Here is a 27,874-nt window from a genome sequence, read left to right on the forward strand (position 1 = left end):
GTGACTAGAACAAAGAGACGTAAACGCGCCTGAGTGACCCCTGAAGGTCACGGCGCAGAGCAAGGCACTGCAGCGGCGACTGCAGCGCCCGAGAGAGCCTGCATGGCTCACCGTATTCTCCTCTTGCGCTCACGTGCATACATGTCCTCCATGTTGCCATGCATGTCCTCCGTGGCTTTCCAGTCCTTGACCATGCCCATTCCCGTTCCCTCGCCCCTTCTTCTACAACACCACCTCCCTTCTCCAGCTTCCTATCATCATCGCCTGATCCTCTCCCAGTGCAGCCCCTCTCCGTCCAGCAGCACTGCCGCGGGCTCCCCCTCGCAGGAGCTCGACGATTATTATGCCCTTGATACCTTCAGCTATGGCTATGGCTGGTACTGGGACCAGCGATACGCACGCGACTCTGAGCCCTTCGACTGGTACCTGAGCTATGCAGACATTGCACCTTTCATGAAGAAACACATCCCAACCTCCGGTCGTGTGCTTATGGTTGGATGCGGGAACGCAGGTGAGTCTCTCTCTTCTTAGTTCAGGTAGTCTGAATATTTCCTTGTTAAAAGATCTATGCAATGTCTGAGAATTTGTAGACAGTCTTGACCTGAATCACGTGTGCATAACGCATCTGCCTCTGCCGGCTCACACACAAAAGTCGGACCATGCAACTTTCACTGATAAGTACCTGTACGGACTGGTACCAGGCTTTCAGGTGGCACGCTGCGAGACATAGGTAGTCAATCAGGTTGGAAACCTTTATGATATTATAATATAGGCATGCAGAGGGCCTCTCCCTTCCGTGTGTCAATCAGGTTGGAAACCTTTATGATATTATAATGCAGGCATGCAGAAGGCCTCTCCCTTCCACCTACCAGTTGAAGAGGAAGGAACATCCATAAAGTGAGAAATGGCTAAAATTTGTGGACTTTTTGGCCTGTACATTCTCAATTCATGCTTGCAATCAGCATCGTAGTGCCAGTTTCACGATCATCACACCACCATCACCACCACCACTGTCACTGCTACATCATTGCCACTACTTGTTCAACTTTGTTCTTGCAAATCGGAGTTGTCCCAACAGTCAGTTTTTAGTTTGTATTTGTCTAGCTCTTCATCCAAGGCTCAACTAGCAAGGCTCCATCTTGGTCAAACTATCTTATGGGCATTCCTTCATACTCATCTCTCATGGGTGCTTCTTCCCCTAATTCCACAAGTTTGGACCTCCCAGGATTCAAAGGAGTAGACGGCAACTTGATTGCTAAAGCACACTTGTTTACCTCCTTGATCGGATTTGGTTGGGACCTCCTTGGGTCAAAGGAGTGACTTGTGACTTCATCGCGAGAAATGCTCTTATTCGCTCCCTTTATTTGATTTAGTAGCGCATGACCTTGGATTGAGGTCTTCCTTGGCTTTGTCCTTTAGCCACTTATGTAGCCTGGATTGTGGAGGCATTCTCTCTCTCTTCCTTCAACTTAGCTTGTGCATGCCTCTTCTTGACACTCTTTTTTGCCCTAATCTTCTCTCTCTTTTGTCTCAGACACTTTCTTGCTTTTTTCTTCTCTAAGCCTATCTTTTGATTGTCTTTTTCCTTCATCTTCTCTTAGGTCTCCTTTGTCTTTCTCATCTAGCTCTTTCTTCTCATCTTCTTCTTTTGACTTTCTAGCTCTCCACAGTATTGTGTCAGTTGGCTCCTCTGACTTTGTCCACTCTATCTTCTTTTTGTAGAAATGTGCTAGGTTTGCAAAAGAAAACAGATTGCACGATCATGATGAAACATGATGAACTCAAACACTAATGCAAAATGCAAAATGAAGATAACTCAATAATGAATGAATAACTGAATGAAAATGTACAGAATGCTCAAAAAGAGAGTTGTCTAACAGTCAATGGCTCTTGTGGGAGCAGGCTGAGGGAGTTGTCGTCCATCAGAGATCTTGAGTGTAGTAACCACCGGTTAGAGTAGAGGCTAATGAAGAAAAGTGTTGAAAATGCCAAAATGACCTGCTGCATATGCAAACACAAATCAAGCCAATGTTGAAAAACTGCTCCAAATGACAAAGAACAGCAAGGCAGCTTCTAGGGATGAAAGTGCTGTAGTCCACCAAGTTATAATGATTAGGGCAGTTGCTGGGAACTCTCAAGTAGGGGCTGTAGCTGTGGAATAGAGGGCTAGAGTGATGGTGGTAGCAATTGGAACCAAGCACATGTATGGGCAGCCTTCAGATGATCACAACAATTGGAGACGATGAGGAATGAGTGAGTAGCAATAGGAGGAGGAGCAGGTAAACATGGATGATGAACTAGGAATAGATTGGGGATGCAAGTGACTTAGCACACTTTCTATTTTTATATGGGGAACCAACCAAAAAGTGGGGAGTTTTCTCATGGGGTATTGAAACATAGGGAGTGCATGAAGGTCTAATGTATGATACACCTTTTTAAGCTTGACACTTTTTTCCTAACTATTTCCTTCTTGTTCTATTTTTCCAATCTCTTGCTCACTTTTCTTATCCTTTTTGATCTTTTTCTCTTTGCCTGTTGTTTCTCCATTCTCTCTCTCTCTCTCTCTTTGTGTCTCACGGGGTCAGAAGTGCCATCGGACAGATCCGCACGTCCTCACACCAACTACGGGTCAAAACGGGTAGATACGGGGCCAACCCCCTCCCCCTAGAAGACTGAATCTGTCAGCTCTGCCATCTCGAGCCAGAGACAGAGGAACACTATATCTGTAGATGCCCAGGGTACTACGAAATCCGTGGACGCTTCCACTGCCTATCCAGCGAAGGATTTAGACCACTCTCCAAGGTGATGGAATTCAAAGACCAGAGATGCCTGGAGCTCTTTCTACTGGAAATACGATGCCACAGAGACCACCTCCTACGAACCACGGAGCAAAAACAAGGAGCCACCAACCAACGCACACTCGAAGAATTCTACCAAATACCAGCTACCCTCCCCACCACCGAGTCCCCCACCAGCCCAACCGGCCTCTTGACCTTGGGGGACCACCTTAGAAATAGCCACAGCGAGAGGCAAAGCCCGGCGCCCACGCCTCGCCGGCCCCCGTCCCCGCGCAGAAGACACATGTCGAAGATACAAGGGATACTATGCCGCCATCGGAGGGCCCTGCCCCGCCGCTTTAGTCTCTCCATGCTAGACCGACCCATGCGGGACATCCTAGGATGAACACCCTAGGAGCAGTTCCACACCGCACTGGGAGTACCTCTAGATTGTATCTAGTCTAGATATCATTTTGTACCTACTCAATTTAGTTCAACATAGCATAAACGTTAGCTTCATTGGGACTTTTGAAACCTCCCAGACATTTTGTATGCAACATTTTGGTCTCATAGGCCAACTTGGCCTGTTGTAGACGTTAATATAACGTTCTTTCTTTCTTTCTCTCTCTCTCTCTCTCTCTCTCTCCCCATCTTTTCTTATCCTTGATATCCTTGCTATGGCTCCATGTAGCATTTATTGGTTTTCTCCATCTTGTTAGAGTTATGATCATCCCCTGGACAAGCATGTGTCAGATTCGGTAGTATTCATGCATTTTCTTGTTAGTTAGGCATTTGAGAGTAGTTTGTAAGAGTTTGTGTGCTATATATGCCACGTGGTAGGCCGTATAGTTAGCGGAGGAGTGACATGTGGCAGTCGCATGTATTGTAGATTAGATTGCTGTGTTGACATGGTAGTTTTTCCATTTTTGATAGGTTTTTGTGTAGTCTGTCAAATTTGGCACAGGTCGGCCGGATTTGGCAAGCCGATTGCTATTTTGGTTGGGCCATATTTACTGCTATATATAGTAGATCTTCAACACACGTTCACACACTCTAGATCACAAATTTTAGGCTGAGATCATGCAAAGATTGTACTGATTGTAGTAGACTTCAAGGTGTACAACAGAGTCACATCACTGAGGTGGAGATATGCAGACATATGCATTGCACCTGTGTACATATTTGCATTCTTATTCAGCATTCATTGTTGATCTTCTTCTTCTCCTCTCTCTCTCTCTCTCTCTCTCTCTCTCTCTCTCCCCCCTCTGTGTTCAGTCTATCTCTCAGTCTCGATCATATGCTTCCACATTGTTGCACTCTGACATGGTATTAGAGTAGCAAAAGATTGATTGGGTGAGAACCTACTTGAAGAGGAGATTTCGGTGTGACACAAGGCTGCATTTTCAGCGTTTGAGGGCAAGCGGGAGGGTTGCACATTGGAACACGATTGAGGAGAATGTGGGCATGCGGGAAAGGAGCAAAGTTACTGATTTTTACTGATTGAAGATGAGGAAGGCTGTGTTTTTGGCCTTCAATTGCAGATTTTACCTTTTCATCGCCTTCAATGAGTGAAGGAGTGGGACGAGCGGAGAAGAGCCCTACCAGGTTGTGTTTTCATAGTCAGAGGGGGTTGTTTTTGTGTTTTTGTAGGCATTTCAGATGAAGATGTCTTCTAAGGCCGATGTAGAGTTTTAGGGCATATGTATTCAGCATTTCTTCATTGCAGATCTTCTTGTTCTTCTATCTCTTTCTCTCTCTCTCTCCTCTCTATGTTCACTCTATCTCTCAGTCTTGGTCATATGCTTCTGCACCACTGCACTTTGATATATCTCTTCCTATATCTTCATGATCCTATTGTGAAGATATGCTAGGGAATGCATCGAGAAAAAAAAAGTTTGAGCATGACTAAAACACAATAACTAAGAGAAAAATGCAAAACACAAGAAATAGGAAAGAAGAGTAGAATCTAATGAATAATGAATGCTAAACAATGAATGAATGTAGAAGATGATACAATATGAAGTTCAAGGAGCAAAGTTATACAACAACCACTGACCTTTGTGGGAGTGGGCTGAGTGAGTGCTTGAGAGTGCCATCTTGTGTGTTCAATTTTCTTCTCTCCCAGTGGATGTGATTTGATACAACAAGAATGGAGGAGTTGAGTGTATACAAGCCTAAGGATGAAACTTGCGACAAATGAGCCGCCAACTACTAGTAAAGGTGTCGTGCCCAATAACAAGCTTAATAACTAGCCTAATAGCCATGAAATGTATGTTGCTATCATGCTCTGTGAGATTATAGGCGGTCAATACATTAAAATAAACAATGATAGGTAACAATAGGCCTCTAGGAAGCATCATCATGTTCCATACCATAGCAATAATTTGCTAGAAACATATACCACCATAGGACATACAATAATGACTCTAGTGATGCTTGAAGAAGATTCTTAGAGTACCCGAATGCACCACCGAAAATACCTCAAGACTCCAGCTCTAATTCATGACTAAGAGTATAGAAGACATCTAAAGAAGCACCAAGTCAAATTGATCTTACGTAGACCTTGATCTTGAAAAAATGGAAATAGTGGGATCCTTATGTTGTCTTGAACATCTCGGTGGAAAGCACACCTTGACCATGGATTTCTTGCCTTTAGCTAGACTGCTGAAGTGTCCCCCCATGTGGGAACAAACCAAGAGCAAACACTGCTCACTGTCCAAGCTTCCCATCATGGATCTGAAAGTCAAACCAACTCTAGGATTTGAACCACCAAACTATGTCAATGCATGTAGAAGGTCTCTTTCAGGTGCATTAACATGCCCTACCTTTGTGTCAATGGGTAAGCAAGGTGAGGGGTGACAATGGGGGCAAATTTTGTATTAGGAAGCTTGATGATTTTGCAGAGGGAAGAGTATGGAGGTTGTTCTCTCTCCCTACATTCCTCAGCAGGGTGGTGACCTTTTGTCTCACAATTGTAATGGCTATTTATGAATTCTGATGTAAGTGCTTGGCAGTTAGGTCAAAACTTGTATTTTGCTACAAAAATTGCTTTCAATTATTTAACTAGTGCAGGTCCTGTTTAGGAATCTTCATACTTATTTCCCCACAAACTTGAGAAGATTTGGATGATAATTGAAGATCTTGCAGCAAGAAATTTGGTGTCAAACTTTTGTTTTTCTTAATTAAGGAATGATTAAAGCAGCTGCAAGCATATCGAATGGAGATATCTAGATTTGACAGCTTCTATTCAATCTTAATGCGCCAAATTGCTCTTCATAAAGTTTTGGGCTATCATGAAAATTTTTGAGGTCGTTTGATAATTCTAGTTTTTGCAAGGTCGCCATGCAGTCCTAGAAACATGGGCATTTACTTCTTGTGTTAATGGGCATATTTCTGTAAAATAGTTTTATCTGCAAAAATTAATTTGTTAGAGAATGCTAACATTTAGAGATGTTTCAAAGAGTTGCAAAAGCGACCTTTCTTTCCCACAAAAACAGCCTTCACAAATGCATGAATAATGTGTTTGGGCAACATTGTTTGAGCAACAATGCAATAAACTTGGTTATGGTGAGTCGTCATACAATATTTCATGGTATAGTCAAAATGCTCATATGGGTTTACAAGCTGTTGGTTTATTCATCTCTTTCGCAGGAATATCAGAAGATATGGTGAAAGATGGTTATCAAGAAATAGTGAATATAGATATATCCCCGGTGGTCATTGATGCAATGCAGAAAAAGTACTGCCATGTTCCGCAACTTAAATGTATCCAATTGTTTGGCTCATTTTTTGGATAATTATTATGTGATAATATGAGTTTTTCCATAAGGACACGTATTTCATGGATGACTAGAGGGATTTGCTAAGTAATCTAGTAAATATATCTTCACCTGCAAGTTTCATATTTAAGCTGTACTAGAGATGTACCATTTTCACCTTTGAATTGCCTGAAGGAGAGCCAGTTGCTATTGTATAAATTACTTTGCAGCAAGTGATTCTTAAATTACCTGCAAGATATAACTATGGATGTGCAAGACTTGTCTCGCTTTGGGGACAGCACATTTGACTCCGTTGTTGATAAAGGTACATTCTCTAACTTGAGCATGCTTGGAAGAAAACAAGGTTGATCTCATTCTATACCCCATCAGATTCAGTAGTGTTATGGAATTCTTAAATGTATCAAGCAAATTGATTGTATTGGGAGTGGGCATTACTTATATTGACATATGTGTGGGCAGGTTGTCTGGATGCTATGATGGTATGATCACCAATTTGGAGACTGGAAGACATCTGTGTACTTTTGTTCATGCTATATAGACATTATTTCCAATGATTGCACTAGTTATTAATTAGTGCAAATGCATGGGGAAGCTGATTTTTCTCATGATTAGCATGTGCCTACTTTGTGCAGTGTGGAAAGAATGCAGATCTGTGCATATCAAACATGCTAGTGGAGGTTAGCAGGTCTTACTACATTTGCATGCTATATCTGGAATCGGTCTTTGCTAGAGGCAGGATTATAAACCCAATAGGTTACAAGCTTTTATTCACAATGCATTGATGTGAAAAGTGGTATTTGCTAGGAGCAGGATTAAATCTAGTATTTCACAAATGTTTTTCATAGTGGTAATGTCTTCCTTCAGCATGTGCAGGAACATACCTGTCAGTGAAATTTATATCTTAGGTTTGCTTCATTTGACTTATAGATTTATGTTCTGCTTTTCAGGGTTTTGAAACCTGGGGGTGTGTATTTCTTGGTGATGGTTTCATCTTATTCCCTTTTCTTTGAAACTTGAAATCTTTGCTGTGTTTCTTTCCTTTATGAGTTCTTCACTATGTTGCATGTCCTCTTTGAATCTTGCAATATTTTTAATCTTCATGATACACTTTTCCAGATTATATGTGGTGATCCTCGATTGAGGTTGCTTGATCTGAACAAAGAAGAGTATCACTGGACCACCAGCCTGTATATTATTCGTAAGATCTCATGCTCCTCTCTGATATTTATAGTTGCTTTTCTAGATTAGGTGTTTTCTCATTCTTTTAAGCTTAATTTTTAAGAGCATGCAGTGCTAGTACGAACATGTAGCTATGCACTCAGTGCATGGCAGTGGTCCAATGCTCTTTTCATGCGTACAGGAGGTTTTTAGCCCACTTTGTGCAAGACAACAAGCACTTACAAATATGCAAAGCCAGGATTCATACGAGTCTGAAGAACAGAGAACATCATTCCCATGGGTAATAGGTACAATTAGCCTCTGTGACTTTAGGTCTTCCTCTTTTGACTGGAAAAACACCTGATGTTGGCACCAGCAAAGGGATCTGTCATGTCAGCATTCCTGATTTAACATCTCTTTGCTTTAGGTACAATTAGCCTCTGTGACTTTAGGACTTTCTCTTTTGACTGGAAAAACACCTGATGTTGGCCCCAACAAAGGGTTCTGTCATGTCAGCATTCCTGATTTAACATCTCCACTTTGCTTTAGGGTTCCTGAGGACAGCAATGGCTTATAAGGGGGATGTGATATTTTCATGTCATAGGGTTATGTAATTTTGAATAGGGATAGGTGCCTACTGAGTTACAGTTAGCCAGCCCCTTGAGTGACTGATGTCAGTGAACTTTTGGAAGGCATTCAAAGCTCTAGGAGTTACGGAGGCTAAGGAGTGCTATATAGAGGACTCTTGACATCAGTTGTAGAGCGAGGACTTCTTGTTCTTGAGCTCTAGGCCCTAGGGTAGCTTGGCCAGGAGGCATGGACAGGTTGCTTGGTACACGGACCTGTGAGGCTTGAAAACTGCCAGTTATCACTACCAATGGGGGTGAGAGCCAAAGGTCTTTATGGTTGGTAGGGTGAGATTCTACTCCTGAAGGTGCACCCCAAGATAAGCCATCTTCCTTCTCCAAAGTATAGTGTGTCCTACTCCAGTTTACTTCTTGCCCCAAACAGCAAGTTAAATTTGCTTCTTTACTTTGAGCTTTGATAGAACAAGAGTCCCATGAAATGTGTAATGGGCCAGGGAGGGACAGCATCCCCACTCACTCAGCCATCATTCTTCCTCAGCCCCATCATTCTCATCAACTCTGAAGGTTCTGTTAGTAGTCATGTTTGTCATGCCCTGTCATCTCCTGCCTGTGAGCCTCAGTCTGAGTCAGACGAGGACTTTAGGAGCTTTGACTTGTCTATCACTTGTTTTGACGGAGGAGGTAGCTCATTCTAGAGCACCCAATTTATTGCATTTCAGTGCATTTTCTCCTCGAGTCGGGATTTTATGTGCATTTCCCGGGGCAGTTTCTGCATTCATCAGCTTGCCTCACCTGTCGGACATTGTCCACCCTTTCCGGGATTTTTCTGAGCATTCCTGGCATTTTTACCAGCATTAAATGCTGGTCGGACATATTTATGGCCTCAAATTTCAGGTCAGGCAGTTTTTGGGTTTTTTGGCTATTTATAGCCATTTCTTACTTGGCAGTCAGTTGTATTATCATCTTCCCTCCTTCTTTGGCAGGTGCACACTCCGACTCCGTCATCTTCCTCCGTCTTTGGTGCTGCCGTCGTCATCAGCCTGATCTGGTGCCCTCACTGACGCTTCGGGCTGATCGGTCCATTTCAGTGTTTTCAGCATTCATTTCAGTCAGTGCAGATTTTCTTCCTTCATTTTCTACTTTCTCTGTCTCTCCCTCTGTGTTCGTGTTTTTTCTTCCGTTGCGCACTCTCACGTGGTATCATCGCCTAATTGAGAGCACAGAGGAGAGCTTCCATTGTAGAGGAGGACACCATCAAGTGCAGCCTTTCTTCCCTCCTTTCCAGCCCTTGGCGGTGCTGTCCAGGCTGAAACGCAGCCTTCCATACCTGCGTTTTGTTGTTTTGCAGCATCAGGAGCTCTTCTTGCAGGCGACAACATCTTCTGGGTCTTTTCTGACATAGGCGGCTCCATCTTGACTGTCTGTTGGTTGCAGATTGTTTGGTGATTGCAGATATAAACAAAGATGTCTTATCACCAGTTCTTTGCTGATTTCGAGGATGAGGTCTCTATTCCTTCCTCTTAAGAGACGAAGAGACTTTCGTGCTAGTTCACGCGACGACTGGAGGTCACCTAGCCCATTTGATCGAGATCCCTCTATTCCCCGTTCTCTCCATGTTTCACAGAAGGCTCGTTCTGCTGGCCTTCATATGCCTTCCATGGCACCCTCTATACAGGTGCCCGTACTCCCTTCTTTGCCCAAAGAAGACCGGCTTGATGGTTCCAACTACTCGCTTTGGTTGTGTAAGGTGGAGTGTATCCTTGATACCTTTGATCTTTGGGAGTTTGTTACACACCCTATTTCCCGTCCAGTGGAGGATCCCACCGTTGGATTTGTTAGCAGTCATGTTTGTCATGCCTTGTCATCTCCTTCCTGTGAGCCTCAGTCTGAGTCAGACGAGGACATTAGGACCTCTGACATGTCTGTCATGTGTTATGATGGCGGAGGCTAGTCACTCTTGACTGGCTATCTTAGGTTGTGTATTTCTTTTTGGCCTCTTTTAGTGGGCAGCCACTGGCTGCCCGGCCACCTTTTTGGTCACTGTTGTGGGGCGCCCATTTTAGGGCACTTTTAGGGTTTGCGCCCATTTTAGGGTTAGGGTTAGGGTTTGTCCGTTGCCTATATATTGGCAGCCCCCCTCCCCACTTGGTCAGTTGTCTTCTTGCAGATTCCGACACTCCTCCCCCGTGGTGGTGCTGCCATCGTCATCAGCCTGATCTGGTGCCCTCACTGACGCTGTGGGCTGCGTGCAGGGACTGATCAGTCCATTTCAGTGTATTCAGCATTCATTTCAGTCAGTGCAGATTTCTCTTCCTTATTTTCTGCTTTCTCTCTCTCTCTCCCTCCGTGTTCGTATTTCCTCTTCCGTTGCGCACTCTCACATGGTATCATCGCCAAACTGAGAGTACACGGAGCTGAGTTTTACGCGGGAGAACACCCACAACTCTGCGTTTGCTGGTCAAGACGTCTCCAACAGCTGAGGCGTCATCCTCTGCATCATCTCCTTGATCAGAGTGGCCTATTTTGGTGTCAACAAATTTGCGTTTGCTGCTGGCGCCTTCTCTAGTGGCTGCCACGTCATCACCACCCTCTTCCTGCCTGCGTTTTCAGCCTGGGCAGCCCTCCTCCAGCTGGGCAACACCTTTCCAGCCTGCGCCTTGCTGTTCTGGCTGTTGTTCCATCGTCCGGCGGCTCTTTTTCTACTGGCGACTTCTTCCCAGGCTGCGTTTTCAGGCAGGCGGCTGTTTTTCTGTGGTGATTGCATCATCAGCATTTGCGTTTGACATCATCCTTGCGTTCTGTGCAAGGCGGCCAGCTCAGGAGCTTCTGGTGTTTGTGTTTCGACACTGGCAACCTTCCCTTGTTGTGTTTTGGTGTTTGTAGATTGGAAGATGTCTTCTCATCAGTTTACAGGTTTTGATGACTCAGATGATGAGCTTTTGTCTCGACATTCATCTGAACGGAGGCGTGATTTCTATCGCGAGGATCGTCATATGGAGTCTCTTCCTCGTTCCCGTCCCCCTTCTATTCATGTATCTCGGCGATCCCCTTCCAGTGGGCCGAAGATGCAGCCTTTGGTACCCCCTGTACAGGTACCCGTACTTCCTCAGCTGCCCCAAGAGGACCGGTTAGATGGCTCCAACTTTTCTCTATGGTCCTGCAAGGTGGAGTGTATCTTGGACTCCTTCGATCTTTGGGAGCTTGTTTCTGTTCCTACTCCCCGGCCTATGGTGGATCCCTCAGATGGGACATCTATGGATCGTGCAGCCTTATGGGATCGGCTTAATTCTAGAGCCCGATCTTTCCTCTTTCTGAGTTTGCAGGATTCTGTCCTTGTTCATGTTCACAGGTTGAAGACTATAGCGGACGTGTGGCAGAAGCTAGCGTCTCTCTATCAGCAGAAGACGTTTGCCCACCGGATATCTCTTGAAAAGAAGTTACGGATGCTTGCTATTGATGATAGTCCTTCCATGAAGGACCACATCAACAGATTACAGGATATGAGGGATGAGCTTGCATCCCTCGGTCGGACGATATCTTCTGAAGACATGGCTATGATTCTTTTGACTCAGCTGCCATCGCCTCGGTTTGATGTCTTCTACACCAGCCTACTTACATCGAGGACCCGTGAGAAGCTTCTATGGGAGGAGCTATCCCCGCTTGTCTTGGAGCATGACGAGCGACTCAGAGAGGTCAGTGCTAGTGGATCCGACTCCACTAGAGCCTTTGTTGCAGGTTCGGGAGGACAGAAGAAGAAGAAGAAGTCAAAGGCTAAGAAGAAGGACAGTTCTTCAGGCTCTGACTCAGATTCAGAGAGACCGAAGTGCCCACACTGTGGGAAAGGGACACATCCCGAGGAGAAATGCTGGAAGAAGTACCCTCACCTTCGTCCGGGAGCGAAGGATGGATCTATATCGGAGCCTTCTTCTACCTCTACACCAGCTGTTACCCATGAGTCAGTGTTCCTTCATATCCATGCTTTGGAGGAGGATCCTTCTTCTGTGGCTGTAGTGTCTTCTGCGCAGCCTTGGTTAGTGGACAGTGGTGCTTCGAGTCATATGACTCCCCGAGGTGATTTGTTACAGGATCTCCGTCCATCAGAGGGTTCAGTCACTGTTGGTGACATTTTATCGGTGCCTATTAGTGGTGTTGGCACATTGCCTTTGTTTACAGACCGACCTACGAGCTTCCTTTCACAAGCCCTACATGTTCCGGACTTGGGCCTTCCCCTCCTCTCAGTTTATGGCCTTACGAGGCTTGGCACACGAGTGATCTTCACCGAGCATGCCGTTGTTATTGAGGATTCTTCTACAGGAGCTGTCTTATCTACAGGTTGGCAGGAGAGCGGGCTTTATAGGCTCCATTCCCCTTCTTTGATGCAAGGTCCTCCGCGGCAGTCTATTACTACACCCGTTCCCGCTTGTGCACCTTCTATTCCACAGGTTCCTTCCCATCCCCCACCTTCTCCTTCGGTGGTTCCCTCGTACCCCCCATCCCTTTCAGAGGGGGACGATCTCGGTGATGTGGCTGTGGATTCCCTGGCCCCTAGTGTTTTAGAGGGGGCTTCCCAGGATCATGAGGAGCTCCTTCAGCAGCAGTCTACATCGACGGACTTCATCGACCTTGGCATTCCTCTTGCCACCCCAGGATCCGTTTCTCCCTTGGCCTTCAGCCACATCCAGGATCTGAGAGGGGGTGTTAGCAGTCATGTTTGTCATGCCTTGTCATCTCCTTCCTGTGAGCCTCAGTCTGAGTCAGACAAGGACATTAGGAGCTCTGACATGTCTGTCATGTGTTATGATGGGGGAGGCTAGTCACTCTTGACTAGCTGTCTTAGGTTGTGTATTTCTTTTTGGCCTCTTTTAGTGGGCAGCCACTGGCTGCCCGGCCACCTTTTTGGTCACTGTTGTGGGGCGCCCATTTTAGGGCACTTTTAGGGTTTGCGCCCATTTTAGGGTTAGGGTTAGGGTTTGTCCGTTGCCTATATATTGGCAGCCCCCCTCCCCACTTGGTCAGTTGTCTTCTTGCAGATTCCGACACTCCTTCTCCCCCGTGGTGGTGCTGCCATCGTCATCAGCCTGATCTGGTGCCCTCACTGACGCTGTGGGCTGCGTGCAGGGACTGATCAGTCCATTTCAGTGTATTCAGCATTCATTTCAGTCAGTGCAGATTTCTCTTCCTTATTTTCTGCTTTCTCTCTCTCTCTCTCCCTCCGTGTTCGTATTTCCTCTTCCGTTGCGCACTCTCACAGGATCATCGATGGATCGTGCGGCCTTATATGATCGGCTCAACTCACGAGCTCGATCTTTCCTCTTTATGAGCTTGCAGGATTCTGTCCTAGTGCATGTGCGCAGGTTGCAGAAAGCAGCGGAAGTGTGAGCAAAGCTTGCTTCTTTGTACCATCACAAGACTTTTGCCATCAGATTACTCTCGAGAAGAAATTACGGATACTCGTTGTTGATGATTCTTCTTCCATGAAGGATCATATCAACAGGTTGGAGGACATGAGGGATGAGCTTGCGTCCGTTGACAGGATGATCTCTTTCGAGGATATGGCCATGATTCTTTTGACTCAGCTGCCATCTCCCCGTTTTGATGTCTTCTACATCAGCCTTCTTACATTGAGGACTCGTGAGAAGCTTCTATGGGAGGAGCTTGCCCCGCTTGTTTTGGAGCATGACGAGGGCGGCAAAGAGGTAGCCAGTGGATCCACCTCCATCAAAGCTTTTGTTGGAGGTTCGAGAGGGGGAACACAAAAGAAAGGGAAGTCATAGGCTAAAAGACTGGAGAGTTCTTCAGGTTCTGACTCCAACTCAGAGAAGACTAAATGCCCATACTGTGGGAAGGGGACACATCCAGAGGAGGAATATTGGAAGTACCCTTACCTTCGTCCAGGAGCGAAGGATGGAGCTAAAACATCTGAGCCTTCTACCTCTACTCCAGCGGTTACCCATGAGTCAGTGTTCCTTCATATTGTTGACTTGGAGGAGCCTTCTTCAGTGGTTACCTCATCTTCTGAGAGGCCTTGGCTGGTTGATAGTGGAGCTTCTAGTCATATGACTCCCCGAGGTGATTTGTTGCAGGATCTATGTCCTTTTGAGGGTTCAGTCACTGTTGGTGACATTGTTTCGGTGCCTATTTGTGGTGTTGGCACTTTGCCTTTATTTCCCGACCGCGTGTCGAGCTCCCTTTCCCATACTCTTTATGTTCCTGACTTGGGCTTTCCACTCCTCTCAGTCTATGGCCTTACTAGGCTTGGTACTTGGGTTGTCTTCACCGGGCAGGCCGTTTGTATTGAGGATTCTTCTATCGGGGCTGTTATTGCGACAGGTTGGCAGGAGAGCGGGCTTTATAGGCTCCATTCCCCTTCTCTTATGCAGGGACCTCCGAGGCAGTTGTCTATTGCTACACCCGTTCCCACTTGTGTACCCTCTTTTCCAAAGGTTCCTTCCCATCCCCCACCCTCTCCTCCGGTGGTTCCCTCGTACCCCCCATCCCTTTCAGAGGGGAACAATCTCGGTGATGCGGCTGTAGATTTCCTGGCCCCTACTGTTTTAGAGGGGGCTTCCCAGGATCGCGAGGAGTTTCTTCATCGGCAATCTTCATCGACGGACTTCATTGACCTTGGCATTCCTCTTGCCACCCTAGGATCCGTTTCTCCCTTGGCCTTCCGCCACATTCAGGATCTGAGAGGGGGTGTTAGTAGTCATGTTTGTCATGCCCTGTCATCTCTTGCCTGTGAGCCGCAGTTTGAGTCAGACGAGGACTTTAGGAGCTCTGACTTGCCTATCACTTGTTTTGATGGAGGAGGTAGCTCATTCTAGAGCACTCAGTTTATTGCATTTCAGTGCATTTTCTCCTCCAGTCGGGATTTTATGTGCATTTCCCGGGGCAGTTTCTGCATTCTTCAGCTTGCCTCACTTGCCGGACATTGTCCACCCTTTCCGGGATTTTTTTGAGCATTCATGGCATTTTTACCAGCATTAAATGCTGGTCGGACATATTTATGGCCTCAAATTTCAGGTCGGCTAGTTTTTGGGTTTTTTGGCTATTTATAGCCATTTCCACTTGGCAGTTAGTTGTATTATCATCTTCCCTCCTTCTTTGGCAGGTGCACACTCCGACTCTATCATCTTCCTTCGTCTTCGGTGCTGCCATCATCATCAGCCTGATTTGGTGCCCTCACTGATGCTTTGGGCTGCGGGCAGGGACTGATCAGTCCATTTCAGTGTATTCAGCATTCATTTCAGTCAGTGCAGATTTTCTTCCTTCATTTTCTGCTCTCTCTCTCTCCCTCAGTGTTCGTGTTTCTTCTTCTGCTGCACACTCTCACAGGTTCATCACAAGCTCCATCATCCCATCTACTGTTTTGTTGTCCATCAACATTCCTTGCCACTGCATGTTATTGTCTAACTCCAAAACACATGTAGCAGCCTACTGTTACATCCAGATTGCTGTGAGAAAACAGGATCAGCAATGGAGGAGAGAAAAACGAGACAGTGACAGTGAGTGAGCTGAAGGAAGAGAGTAGAGTGTACTTGCTGAACTAAAAGATAGGGTGAAAGTACCACGCTAGTTTGGATCATAGGTTGACCTAACTAGCCTTCCACCAACTAACTAAAGAACTTACTCTAGTTCCTAGTGTCATTATTTTAATGTCTAAAGATGCTAGGGGCACACACTACATTGTCACTTGAATAAGTGTCCACACCACAGTGGACATTGCCTAGAATTACCAAATTCTAACCCCCCCTCCCCTTGTAGTGCCAATGTCATGAAGTACAAGGATGATCAATCACCAAAGGATAATAAGTTCAAGGACTTTCGAATAGCCTTAAACTTCTCATGTGGTAATACTTTGGTGAAAATGTCTACAACATTATGCATGAGGAGGTGGAGTCTCCACTATAGGCAATGCATCTACCATATGATACCTTTGAAGGGTCATCAAACTCCCAAAGCTCATATGTCTATAATGTGTTAGCCTACTCTATTTCAGTGTCAGTTTGTCATCTCCTGGTTGTGAGCTTCTGTCAGAGTCAGGCAGGAGATAGAGGAGCTCTATCAGTTTAGGTGTAGCTGTTTTTTGTGGCAACCAGCCTTTAGAGGTTGCTTGTTGGTGCAGTCAGCCAGTTTGGCCAAGTCGGCCAGTTTTTTTGGCCAGTCGGCCAGTTTTATGGCTGGGGGGCTATATATAGCAGGCCCCCCCATCAGCCATACACATTGTTTTCGCAGGTTCAGCACAGTCTCTCTCCTCTCCCACTCCGGCATTGGTTCTGCCTTCGTTTCCAACCTGATTTGGTGCCCTCACTGACGCTTCGGGCTGCGTGCAGGGACTGATCAGTCCATTTCAGAGTATTCAGCATTCATTTTAGTCAGTGCAGATTTTCTTCTTTCATTCTCGGCTTTCTCTCTGTCTCTCCTCTGTGTTCGTGTTTTCTTCTTCTGTTGCGCACTCTCACATGGTATCATCGCCTAACTGAGAGCACGGAGGATCTTCCCCGACAGAGAGACACCATCCCTTTCTTCTGCTGCTGTCGATTCCTTCCCAACAGCCAAGGTGACTCATATTGGCGGCTCCAACTCTTGTGTTTGCTGCAGGCAGCTCCAACTCTTGCGTTTGCTGCAGGCAGCTGTTTTTGAGGCTGCCACGTCATCAACACTCCTCTCCTGGGTGCGTTTTCTGCCAGGTGGCCATCCCTACAGCTAGGTAATACTACTCCAGGCTGTGTTTTGCTGTTCTGGAGGTTGTTCCACCTTTTGTGGGCCCTTTTCTTGCAAGCTCCAATCTCGCAGGCTGCGTTTTGTGTTCGACACGGTTTCTGTCTAGGTGATCTTCATCAGACATCATTGCGTTTTGCAGCTCCAGGTGTTTGTCGGCCTCCACAGCTTGCGTTTTGGTGGTTGGTGACCCTTGTGCTGGTCATCCTTCAGCATCGGCAAAGATTTCTTTGGTGTATTTGGTGTTTGCAGATTTGGAAGATGTCTTATTAGTTTTCAGGCTTTGACGACTCAGAGGATGAGCTTTTTTCTCATCATTCCTCTGAGCGGAGACGGGATTATCAAGAGTTTCGTGATCGTCGACGGGAGGAGTCTCCTCGCACCCGTCCTTCTTCAGTCCATGCATCTCAGAGGGTTCCATCTACAGTGAAGGTTCCATCGGTGAAGACTTCTTCAGATGTCCGGATGCCTTCCTTGATTCCCTCGATACAGGTGCCCATACTCCCTTCCTTTTCGAAGGAAGACAAGTTGGACGGTTCCAACTATTCCCTCTGGTCGTGTAAGGTGGAGTGCATCCTCGATACATTCGACCTATAGGAGCTTGTTTCTTCACCCATTGACCGTCCCCCCGTGGATTCGTCAGATGGAGGTTCTATGGACCGTGCAACCTTGTGGGATTGGCTCAACTCTAGAGCCTGTTCCTTTCTCTTTATGAGTCTTCACGACTTGGTTCTTGTTCATGTTCACAGGTTAAAGACGGCAGCGGAAGTGTGGAAGAAGCTTGCGTCTTTGTACCAGCATAAGACGTTCGCCCACAAGATTTCTTTGGAGAAGAAGTTGCGGATGCTCACTCTTGATGATTCTTCTTCCATGAAGGAGCACATCACGAAGATGGAGGACATGCGAGGCGAGCTAGCCTCTCTTGGTCGGGTGATTTCATCCGAGGATATGGCGATGATTCTCTTGACTCAGCTTCTATCTCCCCGGCATGATGTCTTCTACACCAGCCTCATCACCTCGAGGACCCGCGAGAAACTTCTATGGGAGAAACTTTCCCCGCTTGTCTTGGAGCATGACGAGCGTCTCAGAGAGGTGGGTGCCAGTGGCTCCGCCAAGGCTTTTACTGCAGGTACCAGTGGCGGCAAGAAGAAGAAGCAATAAAAGGCGAAGGCCAAGGACAAGGAGGAGGAGGACAAGAAGGATGCAAAGGAGAAGAAACCCAAGTGCCTACACTGTGGGAAGGGCACTCATCCCGAGGAGAAGTGTTGGCAAAAGTATCCCCATCTGAAGCCCAAGGAGAAGGACTCCAAGCCGGCCCCAGCCACGACAGAGTCTGCTTTTGTGCATGTCTTTGTTGAGGAGGATACATCCCTAGCTTCTACCACTCAGGAGAAGCCTTGACTCCTGGACAGCGGAGCATCTTCTCATATGACCTTTAGACAAGATTGGCTTCAGGATCTTCGTTCGAGAAGGGGCACTGTCACCATTGGCGACAACTCTACAGTTCTTGTTCGAGGCGTGGGGACTTTACCTATGTTTTCTGACAGGCGGTCTTCTTCCGCCAAAGTTCTTTATGTACCTGATTTGGGTTTTAACCTATTGCCTGTGCATGGTCTTACTCAGCTAGGTATCCGAGTCATTTTTACGCAGGATGCAGTCACAGTGGAGGATGCTTCTACAGGTGATGCTCTTTGGACAGGTACATAGGAGGGTGGGCTCTACCAGCTCACAGCCTTGGTTGTGAGGGCTTCCCACGAGCTTGGGCTGCTTTGGCATGCTCGTTATGGGCATCTGAACCTTGATTCTATTCGACGGGCTTCTCGAAGGAAGATGGTGGAGGGACTTCCCAATTTCCCTCCTCTCCACACTTTATGCCCCAGCTGCTTGAGGGGCAAGCAGCATAGGCAGCCTCACCCACAGGTTGCTTCTAGGAGGGTTGCTTCTCCACTTGAGTTGGTTCACACTGACCTTTGCGGACCTATGGGCACGGCCTCCCTTGGGAAGGCCAAGTATTTGATGCTGATTGTGGATGATTTCAGTCCTTATGTGTGGCCTTATTTCTTGGAGTACAAGAGTGAGGGGTACTCCCAGATCTAGGGATCCTTCACTTCTTTCTAGGATTGGAGATCTATTAGATGGCACAGGGCATCTTTATCTTGCAGCACCGGTACATCTCCGAGCTTCTTTCGGAGTTTGGTATGGCCGAGAGTCGGCCTATTTCATGCCCCATAGACCCTAAGTCCAAACTTTTGGCAGATGGCGTTTCCCTTTCTGATGCCACCCGTTACAGGTGCCTTGTTGGTTCACTTATATGGCTTCTTCACACTCGGCCCGATATCTCTTTTGTGGTGGCTTTGTTGTCTTCTTTTATGAAGACTCCTACACAGGACCACTGGCAGGCTGCTTTGCGTGTTCTTCGGTATTTACAGGGGACTCGATCCTACGGGATCATGTATGGAGATGGGATCACTCTTTCTGGATGGAGTGATTTTGACTGGGCAGGTGATGTGGATTCGCGACGATCCACTACAGGTTATGCTTTCACCCTTGGCTCTAGTGCTGTCTCTTGGAGTAGCAAGAAGCGGCCTACTGTGGCACTTTCTTCTACAGAGGCTGAGTATCGGGCTTTATGTTCGACCGCTATGGAGGCCGTTTGGCTCCGTCGCTTGATTGCTGAGATTGGCTTTTCCCTGACAAGACTTACGGAGCTGCGCGTGGACAACCAGAGTGCCCTTGCTCTGGCAAAGAACCCGGTGTTTCATGCTCGCACGAAGCACATTGAGGTTCAGTACCACTATGTTCGCGAGCGGATCGTGGATTCGGAGTTGGCGGTAGCCTATTGTCCCACGGCGGACAATGCGGCTGATCTCTTCACGAAGCCTTTGCCTCAGGCTTCTTTGCTTCATCACATGCGGTTGTTAGGTCTTTAGACCCTCCCAGGATCTGAGAGGGGGTGTTAGCCCACTCTATTTCAGTGTCAGCCTGTCATCTCCTGGTTGTGAGCTCATGTCAGAGTCTGACAGGAGACAGAGGAGCTCTGTCAGTTTAGGTGTAGCTGTTTTTTGTGGCAGTCAGCCTTTAGAGGCTGCTTGTTGGTGCAGTCGGCCAGTTTTCTGGCCAAGTCGGCCAGTTTTTTTGGCCAGTCGGCCAGTTTTATGGCTGGGGGGCTATATATAGCAGCCCCTCCCATCAGCCATACACATTGTTTTCGCAGGTTCAGCAAAGTCTCTCTCCTCTTCCACTCCGGCATTGGTTCTGCCTTCGTTTCCAGCCTGATCTGGTGCCCTCACTGACGCTTCAGGCTGCGTGCAGGGACTCATCAGTCCATTTCAGAGTATTCAGCATTCATTTCAGTCAGTGCAGATTTTCTTCCTTCATTCTCGGCTTTCTCTCTGTCTCTCCTCTGTGTTCGTGTTTTCTTCTTCCGTTGCGGACTCTCACATAATGAGCACGCCAAAGTTCTGTATTTTGCATAGCAGGTGTAAGACTAGTAATTGCTAGAGCATCATGCGACTGTTGGTCATAAGTGTAACAAGAATAAACCCTTGTACAATGTATTGGATAGCTTGAGTGCATAGTCCATCTCTCTATCTTTGACAATGCATTTGTCATCCTCAAAGACCACCTAAAAGCCATGCTTATTGAAGGTAGAAATAGACTAGAAGTTCTTTGTAATGCTAGGCACAAACAAGACATCTAGAAGCATGAAGTCAAAACCATCTGGCAGCAATTGCCAATAATAGTGACTTTCCCAATGCCACATACATCATAATTGCTGCTGTTCGCACATGTGGCACGTTTCTCGACAGGGGCTGAATGCAAAGAAGTAAACAAGCACTTCCTGAAAGTGATGCGCTTTGATGCACCATTGTTAAAATATAGTGTTTGTTGCATTTCAACAGCATTAAATGCTAAATCAGCTAGAGAAGAATCATAATTGTATGTGAGACATGCATAATCCTCCTCTACTAAGTTGGTTGAAGCATCACCATCTGTTGATTTGTTGGCTGAAGCCTCTTGGACAGCCAAACAAGAGTCTTTCTTCCTCTCCTTGGCCAATCTCTTTCTATGTTCATCAATATAGTGACTGGGCTTCTTGCAATAATGTCATTTTTTCTTCTTTTTAGATTTATCTGAGTCTTGGATAGTCTTGTTTGATAGCTCTTTAGTATCATTCTTTTGTTGATTTTTTGCATTTTTCTTAGCTTTACCCTTGCCTTTAAACTTGGAAAGCATAGCCATATCACTTGAACATAATGCATCATTCTTTTGAGTTTGCTCTTCTTGTAACAAGAGGCCTTCTAACTCCACAAACGTAAGAGGTTGTCGTCCCCTTATGCCCCCAATGACAACATCAAGGAGGTTGTGGAAACCAAGATATGACTTCGGAAGAGAGTTTAGTGTGATGTTTACCAATTCAACATCTTGAATAATCTCATTAATATTGAGTAGTTGCTCACACAAATCCTATATATGAGTAAGGTGATCTTGAGGGTCATACTATCACTTTCATCCATGTTTACATTTTCCAACTCTCTGTGAAGATAGGAGATCTTGGCTTCATTGTGGGTTGCAAACATAAGCTCAAGTATGTCCCATGCTGATTTTGAGGTCTTACAAGACCAATTGTGTAGAATGATGACCCTTTTTACTGACAATGCTATCAAGGAAAGTGTACTAGCATCCTTTGAATCCCATTTTCTCTGATCCTCCATAGGAGTGGTAGCAGCAGCAATAGCACCATCAACCTGTCCTTGAGCATGTCACTGAGATGTTTGAGGTGCAAAACCTCTTGGTCATTGCAAGTCACCTCTTACATAGTTCCACAAGTCCTTGGTAACAAGAAGGTTGCGGACCATAAAACTCCATAGCGGATAATTGGAGCCATTAAGTTTGTCCGCTTGAGTGAGAACACCAACAATGTTGCTCTGATTATTATTTCCCTGATGTGCTATGCTGTCAGCAATAGAACAAAAAATTTGCAACCAAATACTTCGATGTTGAAGTATAGTGTGTGTACCCTTTAGAGTACCAAAAATCCCATCGGATTATTAGACTAGTACCAAACTCTCACACAAATGCCCAAGTGTGCACAATGTTATCCAAAGCAGCACCCAGTCAAAAGAATACAGCAATGCATTGCTGTACCATAGCTGCCTCGTATTGCATGTCCACAAACGTACAAATTTCAGCAATTTAATGTTGATTCTCACCAAAATTTTTGAATTTTCACAAATTTTTTTGCTCAATGATTGTAGCAGCAATTAAATGCTGTTGTATTGCTTATTTTCTGCCTTGGAGTGCATGTAGGGAAAAAGTCCCAAATTTCTTCTTGAAATTTCAAAGAAATTGAAGAAATTTTAACCTCTAAGCTTGAATTCTTGTTGAATGTCACCTTTCCACCTTGAGGTGCATGCTAGAGTCTCAAGAACAAAAAGCCCCAAATTTTGTGCACAAATTTCGAGAAAATTGTGCAATGTTGGATCTTTGAGTGTCAAGGCATGCATTGGATGCTGATTCGACGAGAAGCCCCAAATGTCGGGTGCCTCTGGATGTGCGCATAATCATCGGGACATTCGGGATTTGGTGGCGGCTCAACTAGTTGAGTGGGTGGGGCGGAGGTAGTCACTTGCGCCATTGGTGAAAAGCAAGCAGCGGCGGTGCAAAGGCTGGCTAGGTGGACATAGAGGCAATGATGTTGCTAATCAGAGGTGATGTCAACAGGGTGGCGGGAGTGTAGGTGGCAAAAAGGGGTGGGGCAATGTGGAACAGAGAGGCAGTGGTGGCAGCAAGATAGGCACTGGGTAGGGGGCGGCCTGATAGCAGAGTGGTGCCTGTGAGTAGGTGCATGTAGCGCACATGGTAGTGCTGGCGACTTACGTGGTAGTGTGGCACACAATAGGCGTAGATGGCAATGTGGGCAAGTAGTCAGTTGACAGTGGTGCGCTAGAGACAGTAGCCAGGGTGACCAAGGCAAAGTGCTATTCGCGGTGCCAGACAAGCGCATGCAGGGCAGGTGGCTCAGACTTCAGTTGTGGTGGCGGTGGCTTTGTTTAGAGGAGGTGGACAAGTGGCCTAGCTGGGTGGGCCAAAGGTAGTGGTGGAGCTAAGTTTTGACTGAGCGCTTAGCTGGTGGCTCTTCCAAGTGGGACAGTGGCTCGATGGCGGATTGCGCACTGTATAACAGTTGTGTAGCTGTTCTCTTTGTACTAGCTGATACTAGGTACACACTTACTCTAGTTCCTATTTCCTAGTGTTGCTACTTTAATGTTTAAAGATACTAGGTACACACACTACATTGACACTTGAATAAGTGCCCACATCACACGAAATACATTGGGCACTGCCCAGAATTACCAAATTTTAACAATTGCTGCCTTACTGCTCCAGGCCACTAGTTGCCACAATGTGATCAGGTGGTTTTGTTTGGACCTGTCGAGCCAAAATGCAACCTATTGCGTCCGTAACTGTACCTTTTCTGACAACTGCCTTTCTAGAGGATTACATTGCTGTTTTCTGCTGCAAACACAGGTTTTACAGCCTGCCAAGTCACCTTGTCAGCCTTGATTGCTGCATTTCCTGTCTTCTGCTGCTGTGCAGCTGTACAACATCATTGAGTTGGATTTTTGACATCTGACATCCAATGATGTCACATTTCCAATCTTTACAAGTGATGACACAATCGACCTTTCTATCTGTACACACCCTTGGGAATGATATAGGATATATTGCATACATGGCTTAGCTTTCTAATTGACAGATGGATTATTGGTCTTAGGCTCTTTTGTGTGTTTTGTGCTATCCAAAGTTATTGTCTTCGTCTCTGATTGGCTTGGTACTCAATATTATGTTCAAAAAGATCATCATAGTGAGTTGTAGCTTTCCAATATCGGAATTGTTCTTAGATGGTCATTTCCTTGAGAAGCTGGTCTCATTAATTGGAACGGGGAGAGAGAAATGGAGTGGCCTATAAAATAGGCCCAGAATGTGATCAGGTTGCCTAGCCCAAAAATGGGGCCTAAATATGTCATTCGGCCATAAATCAGGCTGGTCTGCCACATCAAAACCGGTGCAAATAATGCAGTTCTCATCGCGACTGGTACGTAGCCCATGAATACAACGTAGACTCACACACATGAACAGACTGCTAAGACCCTCTCAAATCAGGGGTGATCTGATACAATATACAATATTGATGACTCATCATAGTACATACAGCAATGACACTCATATAGGACCATGGATACCCAAGAAATGGGTGCATGAGCCATTACCAAGGTGTCTTGGAGAGAACGTGATGTTGATGCAAATGGGAAGTAGTGGTAGCAGCTCTCTATGTCAATCAACGATGCCTTTGTAGTATCATATGTGACCATGGATTCTCTGCCTTTGGCCAGACTGCCAATGTGTTGGCATTCACATATATATATAACCACACTCCATAATGGCAGTTTCTTCTTAATGATGATGGAGCATTCTTCTTTGCATGAAGGCATTATAGTCACAATAATTAAAAAAAAAAAAGACTATATTGAAGGTCTTTATTTCTATTTTCTTTTTCTCAGTTGTTTCAATGAAAGTTACCTCATGTGTATGCTTTATTAATGCTCTTTCTACTGTCTTGTGGTTAGTGTGTGTAAATGCCTTGCTTTATGTGCTAAGCTGTGCTTTGCAGCTGAAATAGAGTCGAAGGAGGCTTTAGACGGGCACACAAAAGCATTCCTTGAGCCAATGCTTGTTAACTTCAATGATGATTCCAAGAAACTAGTTCCAGAGGATCGCGATCCCTATTTCATTTACACATGCATTAAGGTAATCAATGTTTTCTTCTTGTGTCGTTTCTGCTATATCAGCTGTTTGTTTCAGATTTCTGAGATAAAAGGATAATGGAACCTTATCAAGTAAGACTGGGACCTCCATGACCATATTCCAGATGTCAGATGTACATTAGAAAAGCCATGTATGGGTATTCTCGGCAAAGACAGCATGCCTTACTACTATGAATGAGGTTCCCAAGAGTGATCGATCTTGTGATTTTCAAAGAGCTCAGTTTCTGTGTAAACTTGATGGAAATGCGAGGCATATACACTGACTATCCATAGAATATACCCCAGAATGTTCAACATGCTATTTTTGAGGAGTTAGGTTTGTGTTTGCAAAGTTGATGGAAATGCAAAGGCCATTTACAGTGACCCCACTGGCTTATCCTATTTGTCATTTCAAACTCAGTCTCAAACTGAATTTTAACACCTGATGACAAGTTGGCCATCACATGGTCCCATTATTAGTTAGGAAAGTTCAGGGAATTAATACTGGATATTTGGCATACAGATGTGGATAATTTACATTGTAGGGCCTGAGTTTGCAATTTTGTCTGAGTCTTGAATTTAACAAATTGAGTTGTTTATGTAAGGCCTGGTCATACTTGGCCAAAGAACCATGAAAACTTATCAAGTGTGTGCTATGGAATGGTAATGCAATGTATTCTTGAATACCATTGTAAAGCTGTGATTGATTTAACTTGTGCTGAGAGGTAAGCTTGCGTAGGCATTCCCGAGCGACATATGGGTTAGTGTTCAGAAAGATACAAGCTCGTAAGTCGATCCAATGCAATGTATTCTTGAGTACCATTGTAAAGCTGTGATTAATTTAACTTGTGTTGAGAGGTAAGCTTGCATAGATATTCCCAAGCGACATATGGGTTAGTGTTCAGAAAGATGCAAGCTCGTAAGTCAATCCATATGTGCATGCTTTTTCATTCTTTAACCACTACATATTTAATGATTCTGTTAATATTATTGTACTTTTTCCAAAGAAAGAATAATGGATTTCATAAGTTTGAAACCTTATTCAGAAGTACTGAGAAATAATACAGGCCCTCAATGTAAAGAAGTGCTCTAGCAATGAGCAGTAGAGAGGGCACTATAATAAAGGGATGTATTGGTTTATACTTCCTAAATAGTTTGATGTACAAGTAAAAGATTGGGCATCGATAAATGTTTCGTCTTGAAAGCTTGTGACTTTGGGGGATTTTGTGCAAAAGCCTGTACATCCTAATAATATGCAGTGTTTTTAGTAGTATGTGTTGCCCATGTTGGTTTATTTAATGTAAATTTGTTTCGTCTACATTAATTGTTGCTAGATCTTTTGTCATCCATATGAAGTATCTGTTGAGAATGTTACATGTGGGTATCTAGTGGGAATGCTGTATGCCAATTGGTAATGCGGTATATTGTTCTTGCATTATGATGAGAAAATTGCACGAAAAGTGTTGGCAATCAAAGTGTGATGTATTAAAGAGAGAGAGGGTTATTATGGTAGATACGTGTAAGTGAATTGTCACATTTACAATGAAGATGGAGAAAAAGAGTGCATACATAAGAAAAAGCAAGGCAATGTAATTGTAAGGGCCTAGTAATAATAAATGTGATCTTGGATATATTCGTGCTTTTCCTTACATTAAGTGAGAAAGAGGGAGATATTGAAGACAATGAGGTAAGGAAGAAGGTTTATTATTAGGCACGTTGTGAAAGGTTTTAGAAGACTTGCTTATGTTATTTGATACTCAAATTGTCATAGTGGTTGAGAATAGTTGAAGTCCTTATTATCAAGAAGCTAGACAAAAGCTACTCATCATGGAAGTTTTGTGTGATGAACTTTCTTATTAGAAACGATCCCTTTCGAGTTTATTTTAGGTGAAAAAAAAATTGGAGCTAAATAATCTTGTGATTGATAAACAAATAAAGTCATGGAAAGAGTTGTATGTAAAATTTATAAAATGAATTTATTGATTGTTTTTAGTTATTGATAACAATGTATTGGGATATATTAAAAATACTAACAATTCATATGTAACTTGGATAACATTCAAAAATATATATTCAGTAAATACTAATGCATGAAAGGTTTAGCTTGACTCAAATAGTGTAAAGAAATAAAAGATATTTGTAAATGAGTAAGTTTTGAAGATGAGGAGTATTGTAGATGCTTTAGTAGCTATTGATGTAATAGGTGATGAAATGATGATTTGGTTTTGCTTACTTTGGGTGGGTTTAATAATAAAAAGATATGCAAATCTTTTGTTACTTTTATGTATGTATGAAAAGCTTTTTCTAGATTTTGATGAGTTGGAGACTCTCGATGATAATTGAAGAGATCAATATGTAGGGTGAATCATAGAAAAGAAGTGAACAAGTCTAAATATTTTACTCAAGTTAAGGGGATATGGCAAATTCTATTCAACATGTTGTAGTATGGATTGTGTTGATGGTGATAAACAAAATATATTAAATCAATGGTGTGGTGATATGTAGATTTCAAAAGGATGAGGTAATTCTTGAGATAGGAGGAACTTTAGAAGAAGAGGTGAATGGCAAAACAGAGGTTTTAGCAATTTTGATATTGTATGTTATTATTACAAAATAAAGTCATATTGTAGTCCATTTTATAAGAAGGATGATATTCACACAATGGTGCTAAATTATAGCAATATAATGATATATATTTTTTAAGACAGTGATGATAAAAATGAGTGTTTGTTTGTCACATAGTATGTGATAAATGATATTAAAGAAAATGGGTTATGTGATGATATATGGTATGTTGATTTAGGTACATTTAATCATAGGACTAGTCGTGTTGAATGGTTTGAAGAGTGAATTTACAAATTCTAGGTTATGTAGAGACAAGTGATGATTCATGTCATGTGATTTTTTCACATGATAAAAGTTTCATTATCCTTGCATGATAATTAGACATAGTATTTATAAGATATATTACATTTGCCATTTATCATAAAAAAATTGATATTAATTTGTCAATTAGTAGAGCAAGGGTTGTATACTAGATTTAT

General features: G+C 44.4%; 1 protein-coding gene across 2 annotated transcripts; it reads left to right on the forward strand.

The window, feature by feature from the left end:
- Positions 1-25,687, forward strand: LOC148039277 (uncharacterized). Of its 2 annotated transcripts, XM_087675165.1 has the most exons (9): positions 1-511; positions 6,429-6,542; positions 6,792-6,860; positions 7,016-7,035; positions 7,189-7,241; positions 7,504-7,534; positions 7,673-7,754; positions 24,698-24,834; positions 24,956-25,687. In XM_087675165.1, the coding sequence occupies exons 1-9, from the start codon at positions 103-105 to the stop codon at positions 24,971-24,973; spliced, it is 933 nt and encodes a 310-aa protein (XP_087531291.1). In that variant the 5' UTR covers positions 1-102; the 3' UTR covers positions 24,974-25,687. The 2 variants fall into 2 exon arrangements, with proteins under 2 accessions (XP_087531291.1, XP_087531293.1); XM_087675167.1 differs by lacking the exons at positions 7,189-7,241; positions 7,504-7,534.
- The last annotated feature ends 2,187 nt before the right edge of the window (positions 25,688-27,874 follow it).

Source organism: Lygodium microphyllum, chromosome 3, assembly GCF_053477565.2.
Source record: "Lygodium microphyllum isolate KBCC chromosome 3, Lygodium_microphyllum_v1.1.10, whole genome shotgun sequence".
Classification (NCBI taxonomy): Eukaryota; Viridiplantae; Streptophyta; class Polypodiopsida; order Schizaeales; family Lygodiaceae; genus Lygodium; species Lygodium microphyllum.